Source organism: Cuculus canorus, chromosome 6 (genome assembly GCF_017976375.1).
Source record: "Cuculus canorus isolate bCucCan1 chromosome 6, bCucCan1.pri, whole genome shotgun sequence".
Taxonomy (NCBI): domain Eukaryota; kingdom Metazoa; phylum Chordata; class Aves; order Cuculiformes; family Cuculidae; genus Cuculus; species Cuculus canorus.
In genome coordinates, this window is record NC_071406.1 from 40,803,291 (window position 1) to 40,819,880 (window position 16,590).

Genomic DNA, 16,590 nt, shown 5'->3' on the forward strand with positions numbered 1-16,590 from the left:
CATTCAAAAACGTGCGTGTACACATATATATACACACATCTGTATTTATGTCACTAATTCCAGTCTGGTTTTGTGGTTTCAGAAAAAGACGACCATGAGGACCAAGATATCCGAGATAGAAGAAGATCTAACTCCTGACAGGTAAACGGAGGACCTGTTTACCCCAGACACTGACAATGAGAGGCTACATCCTCTTTGCATTAGATACACTGTCTACCCTTTTAGTTTTTAATTACTCAACAATGCTGCGCTTACCAGCATCAGGAGCCTTATGATAAATAAAGCCTCTTTATTAGCAGCTCTAAATATCCATAAAAAGCCTAGATGATTAAAAAAATATCAAACTCTAAGCACATGCACTTTCTCTAAAACCTTTTTTGCATTCCCAGTGAATGCTACAACCTTCCCACTGCCTCCACCCTGACTGAGGACTTCTGCAGTACCAAAAATAACAGGAAAAAAAGCCACTGCTTTAATGGCACTGAGCTTGGTTTCCCCCCACCGTTTTCAATGCATATAAATTAAGATCCCCCATTCTGCAACAACCTACTCCAAGCCCATCTCCATTAAGTTCGCAAACCTAAGCACATTTAACATTTAGGTAGGATATTGGCCCCTGTTTGCCTCTTCCCCAACCTCTCTGCAGGTGCAGAAGCACCTGGCAGTTTTGTTGACTGTCAGATTTTCCATCCCAGCAGAAGGCTGATAAGTGAGGCTGCAGAATGGCCTCAGTACTCTATAAATCACCCTTCACGTCTTGAGTAAAATGCACGTGTCATATAAATCAGTCTTATTTATCAATAAGAGTTCTGGTAATTTGTGTATCCTTGCTCTTTTAAGCGCTCTGGTTTTATTTGGAGGATTTGAGAGGATTTCTTGTATTGACATTACAGTTTCAGCGAGCTGGTGATGTATTTACTGGTAATCCAGCCATTTTTCACCTGTACACATAATAGACACCTACACACAGACATCACCGCTGGGACCTCCTGACCCAGCAGTGGTGCAGGGTAGGAACAGACTCTGCTTCTGAGAGAACGGGGCTGGAGAGCAGCATAAAGACAAACACACTCAATCACCGCAGGAGGAAGCCCGCGAGATTCACTCCACAACTCCATTTACACAAGGCATAACAGGACCTGGACTAGATCATTTAGGTGCTAGAACTACACCATCAGTCACCTCTTCACCTGCTTTAAAATAAAATACCTCTCCAAGCAAATATTTAAAATAAACGTGTCATGGATTATAACAGAACACAACCTCTTTTACAAGAGCAGTGCCAAAGTCTAACAAGTATGCATGTATTCCATGCTTTCAAAATTACCACGTATCTGCTTCTTATAAACGAACTTTATACAACATTTAAGAACACAAGATGTCTAGTAGCTAGCTTTTAGTGTTTGTGGTATTTTGGCTCCAATTCTTTCTCTTCCCTGCTGAGCAGGGCAGGAGGAAATATTTCGGAAAGAACCATGAAAAGCTCAGGTTCACCTCATTTTTGACACAGTGGAGGGCGCACAGGGGGTTTAGTCAACAGAGACTGATCGCATCACGCTTACTTGGAGGAGACTCGGGGCATGCATCATTAAGCTTGCACTGTAAAAATAATAAGACAGGAAAAGTAGAAGTTGTGCTCCCAACAGAACTGTCAGGTTAGTCCCATTTACCTTCTGCTTGTTTTATGACACATACTCCAGCATAAAACCACCAAAAAAGTCAGCAAGAGTCAGAATAGCAAAATTAGCATTGTGTTAAATCTTGCGTTTCCTTATTACTACTCCTATATTAATTGTGCCACTAAGACTGCACAAATACATAGTACAGGCTTTGAGCAGCCTGATCCAGTGGAAGGTGTCCCTGTCCCTAGCAGGGGGGTTGGAATTGGATGATCTTTGAAAGTCCCTTCCAACCCAAACCATTCCATGAATATAAAAATAACCAGCTGAAATAGAAGAGGGTCACAGACCTCAAGTTATATATATAACCATATATACGTATATATAATCACATATATATGGTTTTATTAGCCAGCTGACAGCAACTATTAAATATTTCTGTTGCAGCAATACCAATTAATATAGGTGGCACAGGAAAAAAAAGCTCAAGCCTTGAGGGAAAGTATGGGAAAACACACAAACAGTGACAGAACCTAGAAAGGTTCAAATCAATATTGTTCATACTAACAACATAAGAATTTCCAAAAGGCTTTTTCGTGTTACGTAATTCTTGAAGCAGTATCAATCTATAGAACCCAGTGCCAAAATCATCATTGAAATTAATATTTAGATAGAACTCCAAAAGTGAGACTAAGGACAACATCCACAACAACAGAAAATTGGATACAAATCTGAATGTGCACAATCCTCAGTTACCGGGGGCTATTCCAGACAGCAAGAAAACATTCCACTGGAGGAGCTGTGGTACAGCTTCCACTGTATATGTTTTTTCCCCCCAATCCTCCTTTGGCCAGCATCAGCCTAACACCACAGCAGATGAACCACCGATTGCTCCGATGGAGTCATTCCCAGTATGTTCCCAATGAGATGAGGCTGTCTATTGCAAACAGAGGAAATTCCAGGAAGAATTAATGAATTACTACTAATTGGAGAGCTAAGTGAATAGGTATAGTAGTGTTAGGATTGCTATTATGATATAATTTAAAAATAATTTCCTGGTAATTGATATTAATGAATGAGTCTATTACACAAGTCATAACTGATCTTGCATCACCTGGAAATGGGTAATGGAATCAGCGTGAGAGGGAGCCGTGGAGTGTGTGAGGTAACAGAAGAAATTCCTTGCCATAATACAGAAAACTGTACTTATTGATTTCATATTGATGGCACTAATCACCTTTAGCTCTGAGCTACAAAATACATTTATAAAGCTGAGGAAACATAAATAACTCTTCAGCTAGTTCAGCTATTGAAGGACTGAGCTTTTACTTAGAGCATCCTAGAATTTCTGAGTGATGTCTCTTGTCTGTAGGACCATCGATTCTCTGTACAGGGAACTGGTGGAAGAAGGATTACTAATAAAAGCCAAGACTGTGAATCTCTCCGATTATATTGGTAAAGTACACATTTTACAGCTAATATGGTGTTTAACCTAACCAAGCTTCCAGCCATTCAATGTTTGCTGACCCCTATCTCCAGTCAAGAGTGAGTTCAAGAGTAATTACTCTTTCAGGACTTCCAAACTTGAATATCTAAAGCCACGCATGCAAATCAAGGTGGTTTCTGCAGGGTGCTTGGTACCTTTCACTTCTGCTACTGAAACCAGAACCTGTAAAGCCAGTGCTTAGCTCCAAGCACTAACAACCTAGAGACTTGAATGGTTTTGGATGCCATAAGCCACTCTGAAGTGGAACCAGAACACCCTTTAAGGAGCACTGGCAAGACTAGGAGCCATCATCCACCAAAATCTCTTTCCCAGAGAACAGCAAAACTCATACCTTCCATATTCATCCATTCAGCACAGAAGACTCGCCCCCTTACATCCACCTCCCTGACTGCCCATGACCTTTTGAGTAGTGTTTTCAGGCATATATGAACCTTGATCTGAGCAAGATGTGCATCTGCCTTGTTCTGCATTTTGTAGTCCTCCTGCCCAGTTTGTTATCTGCGGCTGCAGTCAGACATGCTTGCCTGTGCTCTATGCAGAGCAAAAAAAAACCATTTGCAGGTTGCATAGGGGTTTGACACCATCTCCAAAAGCATTTAGTGACATATAGTAAAATCAGAGCAAACTTAGCGGCAAAAAAAAACCCAAAACCCACAAGATCAAGTTGTTTCAAAGGCCACCATTATTAGAATTTGCTGTTAGTGCCTGAGCCAGAAAAGCCAGGTTCTCGCACATCACCTCTAAACACCACATTTGTCTAAAAATCTTATAAGTACCCCTTATTGCCCTTCAGAGTCTTTGCCCACTCTGTTGAAGGCTGAATTAACAAGCATTCCGTCCATTTTATGTTCATTAATGGACGTTAATTTCTTCATTTACCCAACCAGTACCATCAGGATCACTTTTGTCCAACAAACATCCACTAACACAGATGTTTTTCGAGCACATCTTAGCCAGTAGATAATAACTAACAGCTGGTAACTCAAACTTGGAAACAGGCTGAGGTGGCTCTAGGCCATTTCCCTTGACCCTGAGGTTGGAAGCTTTGGCTAAAGCGACACAAGGGCCAAAGTTACACGCAGTATTCACTTCCCAGCAGCAGAAGACACTAAGAAGAGTAGAGCCTAGCAATGTTCACCTGGCTGTTTACACCCCTGCCAGGTCCCCCATGCAGACCAGGCAGCAAGGAGGTGGTCCAGGCTGTCAAAGCCAGCTCTTCCCCATTCAAAACTCAGTCACGCTTCTTGAGCTGCCAGAACAAGATACAGAAGGTATTTAGAGTTGGCCTAGGATCTGGACTTAGTTTTCCACAGGCTTTGACTGCGTCCTTGGACCATTAAAGGGAGGGGCGTTGGGATTTTTAAAAAAGCTAAGTCCTCACTTACTCGGGTCTTACAGGGCTGAAGTCTTAGGAAGGTCACTTACTCCCAGTTCCTGGGATAAAGGACAAAGAGTGGAATTGTGCTACACAGCGAGTAAAGGCACTGAAATGTCCCCCCTCTATGACAAACCGACATCGCTGAACTAATTTTCTTGGTGACCTTATCTAAATTAGTCAGAGAATATCCACTGTGATTTATGTTCAGTTGCAATTAAACCCTTTGATGCCTTCTAATTAAATCTGTGAAGATTAATTCCTACCAAGTTCTTTTGATTTCTCCTTAAATAAAAGATAAAACCTGAAATGAATTTTATTCGTCAGAGGGGAGGGGGCAGTTGCACCAGGGCTTGTCTGCCTTTTTGCCCCCAAATTGCAACTCCACTTTCTCTTAACCATTGCCAATTTACTTCTGCTCCAGACAGCTCTAGCGTTCTCCATTTTTATCTCCAATAAAATATAATACACTGTTATTTTTCATTAATAATCACTGTAACAACATGCATTTTGTGCTAACAAAATAGTCATTGACTATATTATCACAACTAGTTCTCTTGCTTGTGGCCCATCCTTTTGGATCTTTGTTCTCTATCACGCCTTGTATATGGACTTTGACAGGACAAGTAATGTGATTATGGCTCTGTAACAAGAGCTGAGGCAAGATTAGGTCATTCCAGTTCTTGTCAGGGATTTTTAGCTTTCTCTGGTTGTTTTGTGGGGGGTTTTTTTTGAACAAAAAAGGTGAGCTGCAAAGCAAAGAGCCCCACCAAATTAGGCAACACGCTTACATGTCTAACAATGAGAAGCTGAGATGTGATGCAGCCAGGGGAAATGCTTGTTAAAGTATCTTTTCCCTCTTTTCAAAATACTTTTGATAGAGCATGGTTCACTGGGATTCCAGCCCTGCAGAATTCCAAATCTAGAAATCCTTTGCCAGCAGCATGATTTACAGTGCCACTAATGATTCTTCTCCGCAAAGTTTCTTTAAAAGGTTACTCGAGACCAACTGCTCTGCTGAACGCCTTCCATGGTCTGGAAGGGAAAGTCCACACTGTGTTTAACTTCATTTTCCTTTGCAGTTCACCTTTCAAGATTTCTCAGGACCACATTCCACAGCAATATTGCCCTGTTTGAGTCCCTGTCCCTTGACGGTACTGGGTTTGCTGAGAGCACATTATATTGGTATTCTATGGTAGTTTTTCATTACTTGAGTTATGCATTTTATAACAAGGCAGTGTCACATTTATTAAGCCCGTGCTTCCTCCCTACAGGCGAGTACAACTATCTGGGGACCTCACTTCGTCAGGGAGGTGTAGAGCCAGTGGCCTCTCTCGCAGATGTCAGACAGCTAATAGCGCTATATGGAATATTGCCATTAGGTAAGAGCACAGCAAAAATTACTAGAGGGCAGAACACAATGGCTTTGCTTCCTGTCAGTAACATGCATTTTTACTGGCTTTGACAGGGCTTGATTAATCGTAATCTAAAGCATTTTGCAGTATAATTGTTTTTCAATTAAGCCTTCTGAGTGAAGACCATATCATTTTAATAGCGCATAAAGGAGCTTGCACATGCTATTGTCAGGTATTGCATTTCCATACCATCTCTGTTTGCATGGTAACAGTTTGTGAATGGCAGCACATTAAAGGAAATCACTTGGGAAAGATAATAACTAAAACAAGCTCCAGTGATCAAAATTAATCAAGTTAAGGGAAGGGCTAAGGTTGCAATTTACCTTTTACAAGCTGGCTAACATTACTCAGTACCAAACAATGCAATAGTTCAAGGGATTAGTCTGAATACATTTTGTACATGAATACTTTAAATGCCCTCACAGTTTTTATGCCAGGCCTAGCCGATATCTAACAAGGTCTTGCTGGATGGGTTGTTTACTTTTAACACAAAAATCTATCTCATACTTCACTTGAGAACAGCGTAAAGCCAAACTCTCATGATTGCAAGAAGTGCCTGTCTCAAGGGCATCTTCTCATACTTCACTTGCATCCTTTTCCATTCCCGATTGTATTTCAGGGAGACTTTAACTAGGCATATCCTCCCGCAGGCAGTATCACTGTCCACCAATCCACTTTACAGGGCAAAATAGCCAAAGTCTCCCTTTCTCCCACTCAGGCAAATGGAGCAGAGATGATAGAGCTTCTGCTTTTCCCTCCTCTTCGCACACCTCCCAAAAAGACTGCTGCTTAGGTCATTCCATACCTACACGCTCTGTGGCTCTCCTCAGGTATTTCCTGGCTCCCCTATCCTCAAAGCAGGCTCAATGTGTTGTAGAAAGCTTGGCGCAATAGCGCACAAGTCCGCTTCCTCTGGGTTTCAGGAAGAGGAGAGAGTTTCTTCTGCCACACAGCTCAATCTGAAGAGTCAGGTTGATAAAGAGATTGCTAGCATCACCCCTGCCTTCGTTCTAGGTGGGACTCTCCCCATCTAAAACACTCTCAAGCTGGTTTGGGATAAACCCTCAGGGTTTGGCTGCAAGTTTGACCGCAATCAGCTGCAAGAGAGCTCAGCAGTTATCCTTGTATACACTGACTGCAATGTGTTATTTCACAGACCAGCTAACTCCTCCAAGGTTATGTTTTAACACCATCTAATCTGGTGAAATCCAGCCCCAGGACATTCCCCCCCAAGGCAAAAGGAAAGAGAACCCATAAATTTTCTGCCATTTACACAATTGACTAAAAATCTAAGGAGAAGAGACCCTGGGCTAGTTAAACAAACAATATATTTGCAATAGCAGTTTGAAAAATGCCTTGGAGTAAAGAAAAGGTATCGCATAAGCCAAAAAAAAGGCACAGAAATGGTTTCACCTTTTGGGTGATATGTTATGGATGACAATTCACTTAATTGGTCTCAGAACCAGTTAATCATTGTATAATTGCGTATGTGTAGAAGTGAAAGTTTTTCTCAAAATAGTGACCTGATGGGAAAGAAAGCTCCAGCTTAAATGGCATCGAGAAAATTACAAGCAGCTGAAAGGAGAAATCATAGTAGAAGTTATACTTCATCTTTAACCACAGAGGAGTCTGCTGCTCCCCTCATAATAAATCCATATGTAATAGTAATAGATTAGTATGGAACGACCAAATATTAATAAAGCCTGGGTGGCTGACAACTTCACTACATCCTGCACAGTGCTGAAATAATGGCATTCATCTTAGCACTCAGTTCATCGTCATTTATTTAGGACATTAAATCATTAGGACACATAGGCAGCCTAACTGGGTTTGTTTTTAAAAACCATTCTTACCTAGCTGCCTCCCTTACGCTGCAGAACCCGTCCAGACCAAGCCATAGGCTTCCTTCCTCCACAGCCCTTCACTTTTGGGACTGGTTTTCCTCACAAATCCACATAGGCTGAGAGACATCACAGTCGCAGCCTTTTAGAAGTTGTGGATGCTCACATGGATTTTTAAATCTGACTTTGTAACAACCACCACTACTGACAGGACATCTTCAGGCATAGAGGCAGTGATGTTACTGGACTACCAGCAGGTACAGATACAGCATTTAACATTTCCTGCTACTTCCATCTCTGGAGGTTCATCTGCACCTAATTCATACAGTGACAGAGCTGCAGGAAAGAGGAATTCTATCACCATCAACCACCTCATCTCTCTCTGGTTCTGTTTTCACAATGCAGACATCCCTGCTAGGTGATGGAGCATATTTCTTAGAGCCCAGAATGAATTTACCTGGAGCAGCCACTGAGATAGGCTTAGAAATTCTAAGATCTCATGGCTGCTGGCAGAGCAAGTGAAACACAGCAACTCTGGTATTTTCTCATGCAAATAAAATGAAGGAAACTGAAAAGGATCCTCCTTCCCCTGGCAGATATATCACACCTGCTCTGCCACATGTAATTGCCATTTTCCAGACCAGGGAACGATGTTTGCTCCTCTGCAGAGGAGGCATGTGTAGTAGGGATAAGAGTGGTGAAGGATTTTGGAGCAGAGCTAGCCTAAGGTGACAGTCTCCAGTGCTCACTGAACAGCAATAACATTTAAGAGGAAAATATCTTTGATACAAGCAGGGATGTTAACTCAAATCTGCTACAGCCCCAGCTCTGGTTATTCAGAATTGAACTTGAGACCACTTGAGCTATATTAAGGAAACAATGAACTGATGTTATATATTATTTATGGTGAAGAAAAGCAGAAGAATCATTCCATTACCTTCGTGGCAGACTTAAATGAAAGCAATAATAGTGCTGTATGACTTTTTACAGGTTCCCAAGTAGTCCATGAGAAAGGTCCTTTGGTGAAATCCTTGTTACTAGCTGGACCCACTGGAGTTGGAAAGAAAATGCTAGTCCATGCCATCTGCACAGAAACAGGAGCCAACCTCTTCAACTTATCAGCTTCCAACATTGCCAGGAAACATCCAGAAGCGAGTGACCTACAAATGATGCTTCATATGGTTCTCAAGGTACTGTGTTTTGTACTTCTCTACAAAGTTGGTTCACGCTTTTGTGGAACAAACAGGGAATTGAACTGGAGTTCCTCCATACTGAGGGACATAAACAGCAGTCACAGGAGGGCAAAGCTGCCCAAGGCCCAAAGGACTGCCAACCCAATTAGAAATTCCCTCCCTGCTTTCAAGTTTTCAAAACCACTTGCTGACAAACCAGTGCATGTGCTGCTGTAGAGGATTTAGATGTCCCTTGAGAAATCACTTGTAGTAGCCATATTTTTCACATTAACATTCACGCAAGCTTTATGTTACCTTGAATATAAAAAGCATCATAGATAAGGAAGAACTCTTCTCTGTTTATATGCACATCAGCCAGGAATGCTTGCCATGCAGCATTTAATCAAATACTAGGCTGGGGGTGGTCAAAAATTTCCTCTCTGGGGCTGTTGCTGTAAGCCAGCTCTCCGCCGTACTGCTCTCTCTTTACCCATCAGCAAGGTTTTCAAGAGAGGGAACCTTAGTTCAGGATTACATTAACAGAAATGTATGAGAAGTCTGGAAATTAAAGAAGGCATATGAACTGTGAACAACATATCCCAATCCTCTTCAGAAAAAAAAGATACTATCCTGGCAGGATTTCTTCCACATTTTAAGTCCTCAGCATTTCTACTAAGGAAGGAAGCTGGTAAACACTTCCAGACAAAATACTCTTGGAAAGAAAAAACATAGCACAAAGCCAAATATTGTATTTTTCCAGTGCCAGAGGCCTACTAAAAGTCTGAATTCAAATTGGCTTGCCCTGGGATTTATCAGATGTATTTTATTAAATCCAGTATTACAGCAGGTTTTGTGACAGGTGCCTCCATCCCAGAAAAGGCAGATTTCACAGTTCAAAGCACAGCAATCCCCAAGGACCCCATTTTCTTGCCAGTCCGAGCAGTGCCTAAGGAAGAGCGACGGTGCTGTGATCATGCACCTTTGATGCCGTAACACTAACACTGGGTCTAGCACTCCCTGACACAAGCTAGTGCCATTAGACTGAGCTAATACTCCCTTCTCCTCCCTCTGCTCTGCACATTTCACCCTTCTCCACTTAGTTTCTGTGCCCTCATCAATAGCAAAGCACACATCTGGCTGCAGGCACGGCGCACACACCATCCTTTCCATCATTTAGTCCCTGCTAGAGCACAAGGCCTTTAAATGCAGGGGAAAGGAGGGCAGATTTTTTGCTCCTATAGAACATTCCAGCTGAAGACATTAAGTTTTTTGTACACATGCCTATATATAATATATGCAATAGCTGGAACATATTAAACATGTATATCTATACACATTAGATATGAAAGTACATATGCACACATTATTTATGTACATAAGGAGGTGTATAGATGTATGAAAACCTTCACATTTTTCCACATTACTTAAGAACAAAATGGAAATGCTACCCAACACCTCCCCCAGAATTACAGGGAGCAGTCCAAGCTTATTTTTGTACTGTAGCTCTTACAAATGCAGCAGTGACACTTCAAATGAACCTCCATGAGTTACTAGGATGGAAGTTGCTCGCAGTCCATCACATGGAATAAGGGCTGTCCAGGCACTTGCTTATCAAAAAGTGACTTGTTCCAGCTACAACAGCAGTGCTGCTTCAGACTCTGCTCCTAACTCTGCTCCTCTAGTAATACAGCAAATGCACAGTCCAGAGCATCTCTCTCTAAGGGATACTTCATCTGAAGGCTCACTTCTCTGCAGACTTGTACTGACAGAGCACTGGCCTGTCTTAGCATCATTCAAATCAACTACGCGCCATATAAACTTCTAATTCCTTCAGTTGGTTTACCTCTCCCTGCCACCTTCTGTCCCTGTGACAGAGTCACTGATTTATCCAGCCTGCTGATGGTTTTGACTCCAATTCTGCAGATTCTCAGAGCCAGGCTGGGAACAATCTTCCATCCGTGCAGGCTTTAACCTCTGCACTCACAATATTTTTTTTTTTTTCCCTTTGGTTTTGACAACATCAAAAGTCTCACTTTCCCTGCCTCTGGGAGCAAATTAATTATTCCCCTCTATGTGGCACTTATGAGACCACAACTGGATAAAGTGTCCAGTATGAGACTATCCTGTTACAAGACAGGCATTGACAAACCTGGTAGAGAACAGAGCCAGACTTTTCCTAGAGGTGCACAGCAATAAAGAGAAGAAGCACCAGACAAGTTGCAACAGGGGAAACTGTCTGTAAGTTAGGAAAATAGCTTTGTAAGGAATCAAAAGATAAGGAATCTTTCATACCCCAATTTGCAGGAATCTACCACTACCCAAGGCTGGACCAAAGACAAGGGTAAAACACATTGCAAAAGAATTCCTCAACAGGAGGAAGCTGAACACTGGCATTTGTCCAAAAAAAGTTTATTTTTCACCATGGTAAAAAAAAAATAGTGTGTAAATACATTTGGATTACTGTTAAGACTTCAATATTGAGAGTCACATACAAGCCATGAAAGCAAACGGTATCCTGCAGCTGACAAGTAGCTGCTAATCACAGAATGGTTTGGGTGGAAGGACCTTAAAGTTCATCTAATTCCAAGCCCCCCTGTCATGGGCAGGGACACCTCCCACTGGAACAGGCTGCTCAAAGCCCCATCCAACCTGGCCTTGAACATCTCCAGGGATGGGGCAGCCACCAATGCTCTGGGCAATCTGGGCCAGTGTCTCACCACCCTCACAGGAAAACATCTCTTCTCAACTTCTCATCTAAATCTCCCCTCCTTCAGCGTAAAACCATTCCCTCTTGTCCTACCCCTGCACTCCCCAATAAAAGCTCTTCCCCAGGTTTCATTTAGGCCCCTCTCAGTACTGGAAGCTGCTCCAAGGTCTCCTTGGAGCCTTCTCTTCTTTAGGCTTTTCTGATATCCACAGCTCTCAGTCTCTCTGACACACTGTAGCATACCTTGAGTGTTTTGCATTACAGATCACCAAAAGATTCACCATACCTCCATAATCAGAAACTTTTGTTCCATATTCTTTGCAAACAGCAGCTGTGGCTGTTGTCAAGCAAGCTATCCACTCCAGCTTTCCCAAAGTGCCCTTGCATAGAGTTAGCCAAGCAAATACAGACCTTCCACTTACAGTTGTAAGTGAATGACAGGAAAGATGACTGTTCTATTTCTGTTATCTTCTGATCCATGTAACCACTGGTAAACACCAAGATTTACTAAACCAGAATTAATGGTGCTCTGTGATAAAGGTGAGGTAACCTTGCACTTTTGATTACCTATCACATCTGCAAACAACAGAGTTTCTGTAATGAAAGGAAAACTTGGAGAGCATAAAATGACCATCAAGAAACTTTCCGTCCATAACTGAGTGTCAGCTGCTGGCAGTTGTTTTGTGGGACACCATAAACAAGTGAATACCATTGGAAGAAATGAAACTTTAATTTGTTTCAGATGCAAGAGCCAGATTCTTTCCCCCCTCCTCTTTCCTTATTTTGGGGAAGGGAGTTGCAGGAGACATACCAGCCCTGATCCAAAAGAGGAGCTTGTGTATGACTCAAAGCAGGCACTTTAAATGTCATACAAAGGAAATGACTTCTTATACCAGAACAGGGAAACACCAACATTTCAATCTGCCCATTCAAAGGAAATGTAAGGAAGATTAATACTGAATAGAAAAGCTCTTTAAAGAAGATGCAATCACCAAGCGCAAGCACTTGTGTTCTCCACAGACAGAGCGAAGTCTGCCAGGTCAGCTCTGCTTCAGGGTGAAAAGACAGGATCTGTCTCTAATACAGAGGCACTTCCCAGCAGTCCCCAGAACAAAACTCATCCTTCAAGCATGAACCAGAACATGCTGGAACATTTCAATTAAGCCACATTTTCCATGTATCCAGCCAGCCTGAACTCAGTGGACTCTCTGCCAGCTTGTACCAGCCGACAGCTTGGCTCTCCCATGTTCCCGTCAAAGCACAAACCATTACTGCAGTGCAACAGTTTATATAAAGACGCAAAAAAAGGATAGCAAAGGATGCACAGAAATAAAACCAAATCAAGAAAGGTGGAAGAGAGAGGGTAGAATGCACAACTCCACGACACAGAGGTGTAAAAATGCAGGTAGTTTATAAGGCTTAATTCTAAAGCACTGGCCTTCCATTAGCAACCATAAGGCAGCCATCAGGTTAATCACTACCAGAGTGAGACAGACCCTCTTGGGACCTTTGCAGAGCCACAGCAGCACACAGAAAGCACATTGTACAAAAAGCCACACATGGGAAAATGTTATTAGTGCAACGCTGACCAGCCTAGAAGGGTGGGAAAGGGGAGGCCAGGAGGAAATACGAGCAGAGGAGTCGCATGTGTATCAACAGCTCAGTATGCACTGCATAGCCACCTCTGAGCAAGAAGTTTCACAGAGCAGCAAGCTGCAGAAATACTGCAACACCATCACTGTTAGGGCAATCTTTATCAGCCTGTTTGTACTAATTAGCAAGCTAGAGGTGCATACAGAAGTGTGACACCAAAAAGAGAAGCCTCCAAGCTTATTGCAGCCTCTCACTACTTAAAGAGGATTATAAGAAAGATGAGGAAAAACCTTCTAGCAGAGCCTGTAGCAACTGGAGAAGGGGTAACAGTTTTAAACTAAAAAAAAAAAAAGAGACTTTCAGGCTAGATAGCAGGAATAAATTTTTCATGCTCAGGGTGGTGAAGCACTGGCACAGTTTGCCTGGAGAGGTGGTAGATGCCCCCTATCCCTGGAAACAGCCAGGGTCAGGTTGGATGGGGCTCTGAGGAACCTGATCCAGCCAGAGGTGTCCCTGACCATAGCAGGGGGTTTGGAACTGTAATGGGCTTTAAGGCTCATTCAAACCCAAACTACTCTACAATTCTATGAGAAAAAGGAATATGATTGAGTCAAAGATTAAGTTACATAATCCTAGCTTTAGAGGCAACATAATTTTGAACCCTGCAATCATTTTTTTTTCCCAATTAATCGGGTTTATTTCCTTGTAATCACTGCTGTATTGTTACTTCAAACACAATTTTTCCATCAGTCTGAAGAACCGGGTACAATTTACCCCAGTACTTCGAAAGAAATCTCTGTATTTAGCATTTCCATGCCACACAAGGCTTTCCCATTGAAGTTTGGGAACAGTACAATCAGCCTTTCTTCCAGGCACCCCAGAGCAAGTCTTTTATCTTGGTGCAGTGCAGCCCTCCAGAAGCCTAGACCCTTCCAGTATTAAATACCACCATTATTCAAATACACAGTGTTATTTCTATGACAAAACAGCTTTACTCTATGTTACTAATATAAAAAAAATTAAATGTTTCCAATTAGAAGACAGTATTTATAGCTGTTTTCTAACAAACCAGAGTACAGTGGGGCCTACAGGAAAGCTGGGAAGGGGCTTTTCATCAGGGAGTGCAGTGACAGGACGAGGAGAACAGTTTTAAGAATTAAGAGGGTAGACTTAGATAAGATGTTAGGAAGAAATGGTTTTTTGTGAGGGTGGGGAGACACTGGCCCAGGCTGCCTCATCCCTGGAGGGGTTCAAGACCAGGTTGGATGGGGCTTGGAGCTCCTGATCCAGTGGGAGGTGTCCCTGCCCATGGCAGGGGGGGGTTGGAACTGGGTGGGCTTTGAGGTCCCTTCCAACCCAAACCATTCTATGACTCCACAGTCATCACTCTAGCACTGAACTACTGGCCTGGAGAGACCCCCATAGACAAGGTCTAATCACAGGTTTCAGCATCTTGCCGCTTTAGCTGCTATGAAGCATTACCGTAAGTATTAATTACGGATTATTGAGTCATTCTCATCAACAAACTGAGCTTCAGGAAAAATCTTAATCTTGGGTCTCTTAAAAGAATTCCACCACAGCCTTCAAGTTTGGAAGATCCTTGTGTGCATCTCCAGCAAGAGATGAAAATATAAGGTTTTGTATTTTCAGATACAGCAATTTAACTATTCAACTCTGGCTCTCAAGTTTGAAAAGTTTAACCCGAGGCTGTTTGATAAACGTCAATAGGATGAGAAGGCTTTTTACATTATGACTTTCTTGAAGAACAAACCAAGCCTGGGTGACCATCTGAGTGCGATTAGCAGCAAGCAGAGACAGCTGCTGCCTGGCTGTGGTATTAGAAGGGTTAAGGAGCCATCTGCTGGCAGCTCCCACAAATTGTTGAATGGAGCTAAGCTAATAACATTTCAATTACAAATTAATTATGTACAGTGCATTTAATTATCCATGGATTCAAACTGTCCATGGATAATTCAAATGAAGCACTTCAAGGGGAATATAGAGTCTGCTATGTATCTGCCAACAATTTAAATTAGATGCCAGTGGATTCTGGGTGTCTGATCTCTGTTTAAAAAAAGAAACAGCCCCAAATTACACTAGTGAATTTGGACAATGTTATGTTTACCAACACCAGAAAATTGTGTTAAGACCACTTTATACATTTAGATCATTGCCTCAAAATAGAAAGCACAGGAAAGTATCTCTCAGGGACAGATAGAACTAAGCTTATTCCTTGTACTCCCTACTTACTGAGTGAAGCAATAAAAAAGGGGACAAGAAAGACAACTACGGGTATGAAAACAGTGAGCATTCTTCCTTAAGAGTTAGTCTGATTAAAAACATAAGCTCTATTTTAGAGGGCTGCTAACCGCAGAAACCATTTCTTAGCCAAATGGAAGATCTGCACCTCCTGTACTGCAGTGGCCCTGCTGAAGGGCCAACAGAGGTCCCTCTGAAGTATATACACACAGTTCAGCCACTACCAACATCTTTTCTAGCCTCTGCAGTCTCTCCCACATCACACTGCAGCATCAAACACAGGTACAGAGAATATACTCCTACACAGCTCCCCAGACTTCACACAGCTGCATTACCTTGCAAAGCAAAAATACCCGAACATGACTGTTCTCCGTATGAAGCAAAAGCACAGCACCTCTTCAGACAAACACAAGGGAAGCGGAGAGAAAACACCACAACAGCGCAGTAACACAGTCTATCAGGGTGGTAACACATACAGTCTAGGAATTTGAGTAGACTGCGTACCACCAGCCGTGTCTTCACCCAGAGGAAAGGCAGGCTTCAAGGTTTCCCTTAAACAGTCTCCTACTGCCTCATCTCCCTCCTGACATTCTCTCCAGGCACACAGCGCAGAAGTGAAAAATGATTGCTGCCTTCCATTTCAGAAGGTAAGTCACCATCAGAAAGTCCTGGCTGATGATACATTCATTAGTGGTGCTAAGCCCAGTAAGGATCTCCAAGTCAGAGCTTCCACACGTAGCAATAGATTTCATAGTATGTGCACAAAATGCAAGTGCAGTTCATGAAGAAGCTGTAGGTTTCTTTCAGCAACTTAAACTACAACCTATATTTCTCTTTCCAGATCCCAATTTTACAAAGAACGCCCCTTACCCCATCTCTGCTAATACAATCGTGCTACCGCATTACACTTCTCCTGCTGTTTGTCCCCAAGCCTGTTTGCAGACACCCAGGGGCTAACTGGACTCACCTGCAAGTGCAAATCAGTAGGACTGGCTCGCATTTTCTGCGGGTGTCTGAGCCCTTGCCTAACAGGATGCTCATCAGAAAAACCCTGACTGACCCTGTTGCACAGCTCAATTCAGTGAAGGCACAAGCTTGCCCT

The 16,590-nt window shown here is 42.5% G+C and overlaps 1 protein-coding gene across 1 annotated transcript in view; it reads left to right on the top strand.

The window, feature by feature from the left end:
* Nucleotides 1–16,590, top strand: part of IQCA1 (IQ motif containing with AAA domain 1) — a 111,860-nt gene that overhangs the window by 80,915 nt on the left and 14,355 nt on the right. The window contains exons 12-15 of the mRNA XM_054069752.1: nucleotides 83–141; nucleotides 2,992–3,074; nucleotides 5,776–5,883; nucleotides 8,748–8,947. Coding sequence (XP_053925727.1) covers nucleotides 83–141; nucleotides 2,992–3,074; nucleotides 5,776–5,883; nucleotides 8,748–8,947 — 450 coding nt within the window. The remainder of the gene's footprint in view (nucleotides 1–82; nucleotides 142–2,991; nucleotides 3,075–5,775; nucleotides 5,884–8,747; nucleotides 8,948–16,590) is intronic.